Here is a 10,941-nt window from a genome sequence, read left to right as displayed (position 1 = left end):
TTTAGAAAACCCATAGAAGAGCATCCACAAGCCAACACTTGAAGTGTCTACAGTTTTGCTCGGCTATGTCCATTTTGTTGTATAAAATATGATTGAGTGTTGGCAGGAGCTCACTCCCGGAGGGGCTAACTCCTGAGGATAACAGTAACCTGGATGACCTTCACAGACAGTGTAAGATGATCTTTAGGTGATGATAGGTTTATTAAAAACCTGAAAAGACTGTAGCTTGTTCTTGTTAAAAGTTTAAATGTCACTTTTTTTCTGTCCACCTGAGCAGAGACGTCCACCGCCCATGGAAGCTAAGGTAAGTACCAGGTTTAAAAGTCAATGTTTCTAGTAGCGAAGTAACGTGAGTCTTTACCAGCTGAACGAAAACAAGGAACTGACGCCAGAGAACCACGAAGCCCTGCCTTATAAGCCCTCGTGATCACTGATCAGGAACAGCTGGGCAGGAGCTCCGCAGGTGGTGGTGATCACTGGCGTCATTCTCCAGGATGTAGGTCAACCACGCCCCCTGCAGGGACAGAGAGGGAGAGAACACGGAGCAGCAACACAACAATAATAGACATGTAAATAAACAATGAGAGACATGAAATGTGGATCGTGACAGTATCTCCCCCTCAACGGGCGCCACCTGGCGCCAAGACAGGAGCATCAGGGTGATCACGGTGGAAGTCCTGGATCAGGGTCTGGTCCAGGATGAAGTGGCGTGGAACCCAAGACCTTTCCTCAGGACCGTATCCCTCCCAATCCACCAGGTATTGGTGGCCTCGACCACGTCGGCGGATGTTTAGGATCCGGCTGACGGTGAATGCTTCTCCTCCCTCGATGATCCTGGGCGGAGGAGGGGGATCGATCAGATTCGATGACGGGTTTGATGAGTGAGACATGGAAGGTGGGATGGATCTTCAGGGAGAGTGGCCTTCCACACTTGGGAGGCGAATTGTGGTCCACGGTCCGACACAATGTAGGAGGGGAACCCGTGGATGCGGAAAACGTGTTGCACCAGTGTCTCAGCAGTCTCCATGACAGAGGGGAGGGCGGGGAGGGGAATGTAATGAACCGCCTTAGAAAAACGATCGATGACTGTCAGAACGGTGGTATTGTTATGGGATGGGGGAAGTCCAGTAACAAAATCCACTGCTATGTGGGACCAGGGGCGTTGGGGAATGGGGAGGGGGTGCAGTAGTCTGGCAGGAGGGTCATTAGACGTCTTGCCTCTGGAGCAGGTGGGCCAGGCTGAGACGAAGGCGGTGACGTCATGGGACATGGTTGGCCACCAGAAGCGTTGCCTCAGGAATAAAAGAGTGCGTGCGGTACCAGGGTGACAGGTCAACTTAGATGAGTGACCCCATTGGTTGGACCTCGGATCGTGTAGCCTCTGGGACGAATAGACGACCCGGAGGCCCTCCTCCGGGGTCTGGTTCAGTCTGTTGGGCCTCGCATACTCGCTCCTCTACTGGCCATGTGGCGGCGCCCAGGATGCAGGAAGGAGGCAGGATGGGACCTGGTTCCAAATCGGGGGGGTCAGAACAGACTTGGCATGAAATACACACTTCTCGGCCTTGACAACTTATTTTCAAGCAGTCTCTGCAGAACTAGGCAGACATGCTGGACATGTTCCTCTTCGGTCTCTGAAAAAATCAGGATGTCGTCCAAGTAGACGAAGAGGAACCTGTCCAGCATGTCCCGCAGTCATTAGCCAGGTGCTGAAACACAGCAGGGGCGTTGGTCAGGCCGAAGGGCATGACCAGGTACTCATAGTGTACGATGGGGGTGTTGAATGCAGTCTTCCACTCGTCCCCCTCCTTGATCCGGACCAGGTGGTAAGCGTTGCGAAGGTCGAGTTTAGAGAATATCCTCACCTTGCTGAGAGGGTTGAATGCGGCGTCCAAGAGGGGAAGAGCGTAGCGATTCTTTACTGTAATGTAATTTAATCCACGATAATCGATGCAGCGACGAAGAAGAACCCGGCCCCCACAGGAGAAGAGGAAGGACGGATCAGCCCCACAGCCAGAGACTGGTTAATATACTCCTCCATGCTCTGGCACTCGGAATGTGAGAGGTTGTATAGTCTCCGAGAAGGGAAAGTGGTGCCAGGGAGGAGGTCTATTCCACAATCATATGGTCGATGAGAAGGTTCTTGTGGTCCTCCCCATTCCCGACCGCCCGTGGTGAAAACACTTCAGCAAGTCCATGATAAACCTCAGGGACGCCGGTGAGATCTGGAGGTGCGGGACGGACGTCGGGAGGACTCGACGGAGAAGGCTGAGCAGACCTGAGGCAGCGGGAATGGCAGTGGACACTCCAGCTGGTGAGTTGACCCGTGGACCAGTCGAAGGTGTGGTTGTGGAGACAGCCAGGGAAGGCCCAAAACCACTGACGCCGAGGAGGCTGGGATGCTGAAGAGCTGGACCTATTCGACTTGGTTGCCCGACAGGATCAAGGTGATGGGTACGGTGCAGTGAGTGACCTCGGCCAGCAGGTTCCCATTGAGGTCGGAGATGGTTTTGGGTTGAGGTAGGGGAGTCATCGGGATACCAGCTTGTTCGGCAAAATGAGAGTCTATAAAGCTGTCATCGGCTCTGGAGTCCACCAGACAGGTGGTAGAGGTCCTCTCTGTCCCCCAACGAAGCTGGGCCTTCAGCGTGACACGGGTAGGTGCAGGACAGGTTACGGCTCTACTCACCAGCACTCCTGCGTGTGCTGGTGAGCTTACGCTTTTGGGCGCTGAGGACAGGAGGCGATGACGTGACCAAACTGTCCACAGTAGATGCAGACCCCCGACTGCATACGACGTCAGCTCTCGGTGGGAGAGAGACGAGTTCGGCCCAGCTGCATATGTTCCGGGGAGCTACTGCTACTAGCGGAGGCAGGAAACACTGGTGGGACAAAAACGGGACGACGAGGCGGTTCGGTGGAGGTGGTGAACGTCGCCTATCACGTCGCCTCTGTCTGAGTCGGCCATCAAGGCGAATAGCTAGCTCGATTAGAGAGTTAAGGTTGGGAGACATATCGCATGTAGCTAGTTCGTCTTGAAGTTCCTCGTTTAGCCCAAGTAAAAATATAGCCCACAAGGCCGCGTCATTCCAACCACTATCAGAAGCGAGGATGCGAAAATTGACAGAGAAATCGACCGCAGAGATATTACCCTGCTTTAGAGAAAGTAAGCGGTTAGCGATGTCACTGTTGTGGAAAGAGTGATCAAAGACGCGAACTAACTCTGTAGCGAAAACAGCGTAGGAAGAGGGGCGAGTGTGTGCGTTACTGAGCGTAGCCGCAGCCCACTGAGCAAATTTACCACAAATGATATCTTAGCATGGTCTGATGGGTAAGTAGCCGGCTGTAAATCGAACACCAGAGAGCATTGAAAAAGGAAGCTAGCGCATTTGTTCAGCTCCCCCGAAAATCGTTCGGGGGTCGGAACAAATGGCTCACGAGTGGGTGTAACGAGGGATGGTGACGAAAATGCCGGAGGTAACTGGACTGGTGGAGAGACAGGTGAAGCGGAGTGGAGTAGTGGCCCGAGGCTAGCTGTTAGCTGTTTTACGGAGGATGCTATTTGAGCTAGCAAACACTCGTGGCGGTTAATAGCTTCCCCGTGGCTAGTTAGCGCTTGCTTAAAACTATCACTGTCTGCCGGGTCCATCCATTGGTCAGTTCCTACTGTCACGTTTCCCTTTAAAGGGAAACTAAGATGTTTTAGGAGGACCCGGATGCAGACAGGACAACGGTAGGTAAGTAAAATAATGATTTTATTAGCTACCAGGTGGACAAGTGCTAACAGAAGAATGTACGATACGAAAGAACACTTGAACGGAATGCAGCTGGGCCAGCTCTCCACAGCGGCTCCTTCGTGGCAACAGTGTTCGTTCGTTTGTTCCAGAGGAACGGACTCACTCGCAGGTGTAGCAGGGAGGAGTACTGATGTCCATGAGGATCACTGAGAGAAGCGGCTGCTTCGTTGGCGTGGAGGAGAAGACGGATCTGGTGAGTCACAGGTGGCAGCGATTCCGGAGGAGTTGGAAATCCGCCGCGACTCCGTGTCTCTCCCAGGAGCAGGAGACGTGGTGACCTGAGCACGGAAGCTAAGGTAATTACCAGGTTTAAAAGTCAATGTTTCTAGTAGCGAAGTAACGTGAGTCTTTACCAGCTGAACGAAAACAAGGAACTGATGCCAGAGAATGGCGAAGCCCCGCCTTATAAGCCCTCATGATCACTGATCAGGAACAGCTGGGCAGGAGCTCTGCAGGTGGTGGTGATCACTGGCGTCATTCTCCAGGATGTAGGTCAACCACGTCCCCTGCTGGGACAGAGAGAGAGAGAACACGGAGCAGCAACACAACAATAATAAAAACAATGAGAGACATGAAATGTGGATTGTGACATATTCATTTTTATTACTTTTATTATTAACCAAACATAACGACGAAGTGTTCTGTAAGGCGCATGTGTCAAACTCAAGGCAAAGTGAATAAGGGTCTTATCTGTGTTCAATCTGTGTTAAAATAGGTCTATGCAGCTTTAAGGCGTGCGTTGAACTACATTTCCCACAATGCATGGCGATTGGGTTATCCGCTAAGTGATGGCATTTGCCACTAGATCGCAGTGTATCATTGTTTATGCATCATGCGACGAGTAAAATTGAGATTGAGACTGTGATCACAGCAGAATGTGTTCACAAAGCCACAACCAAAAATTATGTGGCAGTGAAAGCTTGCTTTATTGTGGCTGAAGAAATCACCCATGCTTAAAAGTCTTTTTCTGAGGGTGTGTTTTTGAAGCAGTGCATGCTGAAGGTGTGTGAGCAGGTCTCCCCCGACCAGATACAGACTCTGAAAACTGTTAGTTTGTCAAGAAACACCATCGCGGACCGGGTTACATCTATAATAACTTCGATAAGTAATAAATACAGAAAGTTATTGAGCAATATGTTACAGAGTAGTTACCTTTATTTTACATTATATTTGGTTACATTTATTCTGTATGACAGTTACATCTGGCCCTTTGAGGGTAACCATTATGGTGATGTGGCCCTCAGTGAAAATGAGTTTGACACCCCTGATGTAAGGGATCGACACATGTGCATACACCCTGAGGACAGTATTAACTAAAATAACTGACTTTACATGAGTAAGAGGTGATAAATGTTGGTTTTGATGCATTTTCAGGCAATAAATGAAAAACACAACGCTTACAACTGAACTGTGAAACAATGATGAATCCTCTTCATCTTCCCATTTTAAAAGCTGAGATAGACAACGTTTGGGTTTAAAATTGTCATTGACATGTTGACAAAGTTAAAATGTTAAAAATCAGTGAGAAAAATAGTCTTCACTCAGTATTATGTTGTTCATATTTGTTACGTGTGACATATGACATTATCTGCGTACTTACTGGTGTTGGCTGGTTTTTTCAATTCAAACTCCAGTAAAATCTGTCTCCAGCCATAGTTTAAAAAGCCATACAACGAGGGAATAAACCATCCCCTGATAGAGCACATTACGGGAAAATGCTTTTTTTTTACATCACTCACTTTAATTTCTCGCTCTTTCCTCACAGACGGTTATGATGGACAAATAGCAGAAGGAGGAGGAGATCATGTCTTTCTTTGGCCTTGACTGTGTCAGGAGGGAAGAGAGAGGTAAGTCCTCATCAAATACTATCATATTGGCCATATATGAGTGTATAGATTAATTGTTCAGCCCTAATTGAAAGACTAAATTTTATATTTGAATGTGTTTCTCAGAAAGCATGACAGTCTACAGTTTAGTCTGAAAAAGGAAAAAGGAGGTGTTATTCCATGGAACGCTCTAGAATAAGGAGACCATGTCATGACCACATGTTGAAAAATGACACAGTCAGGATGCAAAATAGTGTTAACAGATTTTATTTATTCAAATATATTACAGTTAAAGTAAAAAATAAAACATACTAATGTAGCTTTTCCCAAGACACAGGTGAGGTTTGATAAAAGGCTCATATCCCACGTCAACACCACATGTTTGTAAGAAGCCTTTTAGTATATTGTGTGTATATTTAGTACAAAGGCAGCAGCTTGGCTTAGCTTGTGCCTGAAGGGTTGCCGGTTTGAGTCCCCACTCGGTCCAGGGCTGGGGTATCCCTGGGCACAGTACCCCATCCCCCATTGGTCATTGTTAAAGCTCACACAGAGTGGTCCTGTTGCACATATATGTTAGTAATGGAGGTCTACTTGCATACATTAACATGTTTTTATGGTCAAAAACCTCCTAGTTGCTGTAAACAAGCGGAAATCTGTCTTTTCTGACGCTGTGCTGAGCTGCGATATTTCAGACATTAATCTCACCCCCAGAAGACAGAGTGTGTTGTGATTGGCCAGCCAGCGTAGAGCCTTCCCAACTGTCTTGTGATTGGCCAGTACCCGGAAGTGACATAATTAGCACACCAGCTCTCAGAAGCGCAGCTCCCCCCTCTGGAACGGTGGATACACTGCTACTCATTATCAAAACATTGTTTTAACAATGTTTAAAAATAGCTTCTTCACGACTCCCCGCTGCAGTCCCTTTTATGACTTTGACCCGGAGTCAGACCCAGAGTCAGAAGACACTGTCGCTCGTGAAAAACACCTCCACAACGGACGTTATTCTTCTTCTGCGGTTCAATGTACGCAACAGGATGTGCCCGGACTAGTGCCCGGAGCAGGAGGATCTGCTGTTCAGGAGAACTGCTGTTTACGTAACCGGACCGGGTTTTTTCAGAGATCTCGCTGAGCCCAAGATTACAATAAAACACAGCGTTCTCAGCAATGGCTGAACTGTAATAAACAGCATTAATTGGAACTTCCAGTCTAGGTCCGCTTTAACTGGACAGTCAAAATCCATCCCAGTCACATCCAGTGATCCAGTGAGGTCCCTGTGCCAGTCCCATGTCTGGATACATGGTCAGGTTGTGTCAAGAAGAGCAGGAATTAAAAGAAATCTCTGCTGTGGTGACCCCAAGATAGGGAAAAGAAAAGTTCATATAAAGTTAGAAAAACAGACCTAGGGCTGCAACTTATTATTATTTTCACAATTGATTAATGCATGGACTATTTTTTTAGTTTTGGTGAATCAGTGAGTTCTTTGGTCCATAAAATGTCAGAAAATGTTGATGGTTGTCTCCCAAACATGGACATGACCATGTCAAAGTTCACTTGTTATGGTTTCTTTGCTACAGAGGAGGAGCAAATTAAAAACAAGATCATTTTATCTCAAAAATTATGAAGACCACTTTTATAAGGTAAACAAACAGGTTTTTCTACTCTGCTGGGTTACAGGGTTTGGTTCAGATCACACAGCTGGACTGTGATGATAAAACTTCACATAATACAATATTTGATATCAGTTACTGTTTTTGTGTTAATATGAAAGAAACAAATCTATTCCTGTTGTGTTTTTTCTCTTATCAGAGCTGGAGAGGAAACTCCGTGCCAATGACAGAGAATACAACCTGTCATTTAAATATGCAGTAAGTACTAATATGTGTGTGTCTGTATCAGAGTGTTGTTGATGCTCACTCAGAGATACCCAGGAAACACTGACGCTCCTGTTCAAGACTGCTTCTTAAAATAGAGAAGAGAATTTACAGCTGTTATCACTCATAGACAACAGTTTGCCACCATTTAGTTCAGACACACAAGAAAAACTCTAGTTTGTCAAGGACATTATCAGGAGACTGTGGACGTCAGCCAAAATCAAAAGAGTTTAATAAAATCATCGTCTTTGGTTTGTTCACTCTGCCATTGTCGTCAAAGGACAAAACTCAGCATCACTTTCCACAGTTACTTTTCAGGAAGTAAAATATATGATTGGTTCATGGTTCAGCTCTCAGGTTTTTCATTGTGTAGTGAGACATAACTTGACTGGAGTGACCAAAATGGACAGGATTAGAATTCTAACATATATAAGAATAAATAGGTGATAATGATCTTTCTGTGCTTATCATAATGATGCAGAAATGTTCCTCCTGTCAGTATATAACAGTTTTCTGATTCATTGTTCAACTATTTGGGGGAAAAAAATCAAACAAAATCCTAAATAAGCTCTTTTTAGTCAGGAATGCTCTCTCAGATCAATTCATTCACAATATGCTGCAATATTGTCATGGAAATATTGATCATATATTGCCAAGCCCAGCTTTAATTCATACATAAAAATGTTAGATTTGTTGGAACTGCAGTAAAGCTTGAAATATCTAAAAACTAAAAAAAAACAATGAAATCATTTTCAAACTGAAACCACAGCGTGATGCAAATCACAAAGATTGCACTTTATTACAAATCCTGTTTTAAACGAACACAAACACACTGTTTGTAGTGCGTTGGGAGTTTTTGTGTATTTTATTTATCATTGTCACAGCTGGTGTGTGAAAACTGTGCTGTTTTGGATATTTCTGCATTCTCTACCAAATATATATATATATATATATATATAGATATAGATATAAACATATATAAGTTCAGTATCTGTCAGTACTTTGATATGTTACTAAAGTCATTAAACACACCTGAGATGAACAGCAGAACATTTGAATCAGGTGTGTCGGTGCAGGGAAACATCTAAAAGATGCAGGGCAGTGTTCCCTTGTTCCCTGAGGACCAGGGCAGTGAAACACTGCAATAAACCATCAAACAACATTCGTCGTTGAAATTAAGTCACTTGTTCTTTCCTCTGCTAGACGAACGGCATCAAAACCAACAAGTACAACCTCTTCACCTTCATACCTCTCAACCTGTTTGAACAATTCCAGAGGATCGCTAATGCCTACTTCCTCTTTCTGCTGGTGCTTCAGGTCAGAGGGAACACGCACACACACACACACACACACACACACACACACACACACACACACACACACACACACACACACACACACACACACACACACACACACACACACACACACACACACACACACACACACTCATAGACAAACATAGCAAATTACACACTTTTCTCTCTTGTGATGTACTGACTTGTTGCAATACGCATAAAAACTCTGTAACCTGAATTTAAGGCTTTACAATGTCCTCTAAGATTAAAAAAAAAGTGTTAAGGAGGACTCTCCACACCGTTTGGCTCACAATGGAAATGAAACTGGTCCTGATATGGGCCCTGAGCACCACATTAAAGAGAGCGAGTCGTGAGAAACACAACACATTCACACATTGACAGTTGAACACAGTGAACCTCTGTGGTTACTGAAGAGGATATGGATAAATTAAAGAAGTGTGGCAGGAAGTTGTCTCATTATGTGCAAATCAGTTTCGTTGCTCTACAGAAATCTGCATAGCAGCACTTTAAAATGAATGATACATTATCATAGCAATATTAATTATATTTGTTTTAAATGTATCCACATGACTGCTATAATACACTATTATTAGATTGATTGCATTTCATGCAATTACTTTATTCATTGGTTTAAACTAAAGTGTATCAAATCACAACTCAATGGAATCTAAACCACTTTATGTTTTTAATGATATTTATGTAAATGCCTCCACACAAGTAAAAAGCTATTCAATGGAAAATGTTTTTTTTCTGATACACCCATGTCTTAACACTTTCTTTTCACTATTTGCAATGTTTTTTTTAACTTATATATTATACCCTTGCATGTGTAGATCTACATCTACTCTCCTGTGATGTTTGTTCTCATGTCATGTAGGGCTGGGTGATATGGCCTAAAAATAAAATCCCCGATTCATGTATAAAAAAATTGACTTTTTTAACTACTAAAGACAAAATAATTATTCTGATGTAGCGAGATCTCTGAAAAAAAACGGTCCGGTTACGTAAACACCGGGTCTCCTGAACAGAAGATCTTCCTGCTCCGGGCACTAGTCCGGGTACATCCGGTCGCGTACATTGAAACGCAGAAGAAGAATAACGTCTGTTGTGGAGGTGTTTCACGAGCGACAGTGTCTTCTGACTCTGGGTCTGACTCCGGGTCAAAGTCATAAAAGGGACTGTGGCGGGGAGTCGTGACGAAGCTATTTTTAAACTTTGTTAAAACAATTAACTTAGCTTCTGAGAGCTGGTGTGCTAATTATGTCACTTCCGGGTACTGACCAATCACAAGGTAGTTAGGAAGGCTCTACTCTGGCTGGCCAATCACAACACACTCTGTCTCTGGCAGATTTCTATCGGCTTGTTTACAGCAACTAGGAGGTTTTTGACCATAAAAACTAGTTAATGTATGTAAGTAGACCTCCATAACTAACATATATGTGCAACAGGACCACTCTATGTGAGCTTTAAACAAACTTTGCAGCGTGCAGTCACTTGTTCCACGTCTGTCGCCGCACACTCAAACCAGTTTCAAATCACTAAAGATACTAGTCCTATCTTGGGAACAAAATTCTCGCACTCGTTTACGGTAGCCATGTTGTCTCTATGTGTGCATCGGTGTCCATGTCCGGAAGGGAAACGAGTAGGAGGGTTCCGCACGGAATCTCCCGAGGGCAAAAGGTACGCCGTATTAAGAGGATAAAATAATCAATGTTTTTATTTTTTGAATTGTCCAGAACAAAAAACTTGAATTAATCGATAAAATCGATATATCGCCCAGGCCTAGTGTCATGTGTACAGTATGTTTCCTGTGTCTCACATATACTTTCTGTCTCTCACTCTGACATTTGAACATTTCCTCTTTTTCTGTCTTATGTTTCTTCCTACAATACATTCCAAAAAATAAACTCCATGTCGTGATAGTGATCTTGATTGTGCAGGTGATTCCTGAAATCTCCTCTCTGTCCTGGTTCACCACTGTTGTGCCTCTGGTCCTCGTGCTGTCAGTGACTGCAGCCAAAGATGCCACTGATGATATTGTGAGTGTGAGACTAGTTACAGAGCCAATAATGTTGTCAAGACCTATTTAAAATGTGTGTTTTAATATCAAATGAAATCTAAAAAGTTG

At 44.5% G+C, this 10,941-nt stretch overlaps 1 protein-coding gene across 1 annotated transcript in view; it reads left to right on the top strand.

Annotated features, from left to right (window-relative positions):
- The first annotated feature begins 5,513 nt into the window (after nt 1–5,513).
- The window catches only part of LOC310939807 (phospholipid-transporting ATPase ID-like), a 46,481-nt gene continuing 41,053 nt past the window's right edge, over nt 5,514–10,941 (top strand). Inside the window, exons 1-4 of the mRNA XM_083904651.1 lie at nt 5,514–5,644; nt 7,430–7,488; nt 8,698–8,811; nt 10,754–10,852. Of these exons, the coding sequence (XP_083760777.1) occupies nt 5,602–5,644; nt 7,430–7,488; nt 8,698–8,811; nt 10,754–10,852 (315 nt within the window). The 5' untranslated portion in view covers nt 5,514–5,601. The remainder of the gene's footprint in view (nt 5,645–7,429; nt 7,489–8,697; nt 8,812–10,753; nt 10,853–10,941) is intronic.

This window comes from Microchirus variegatus, assembly GCF_963457635.1.
Source record: "Microchirus variegatus genome assembly, chromosome: 18".
Lineage (NCBI taxonomy): Eukaryota > Metazoa > Chordata > Actinopteri > Pleuronectiformes > Soleidae > Microchirus > Microchirus variegatus.
The sequence above is the reverse complement of the archived record's forward strand: the minus strand, read 5'-3'. Positions and strand labels throughout refer to the sequence as shown.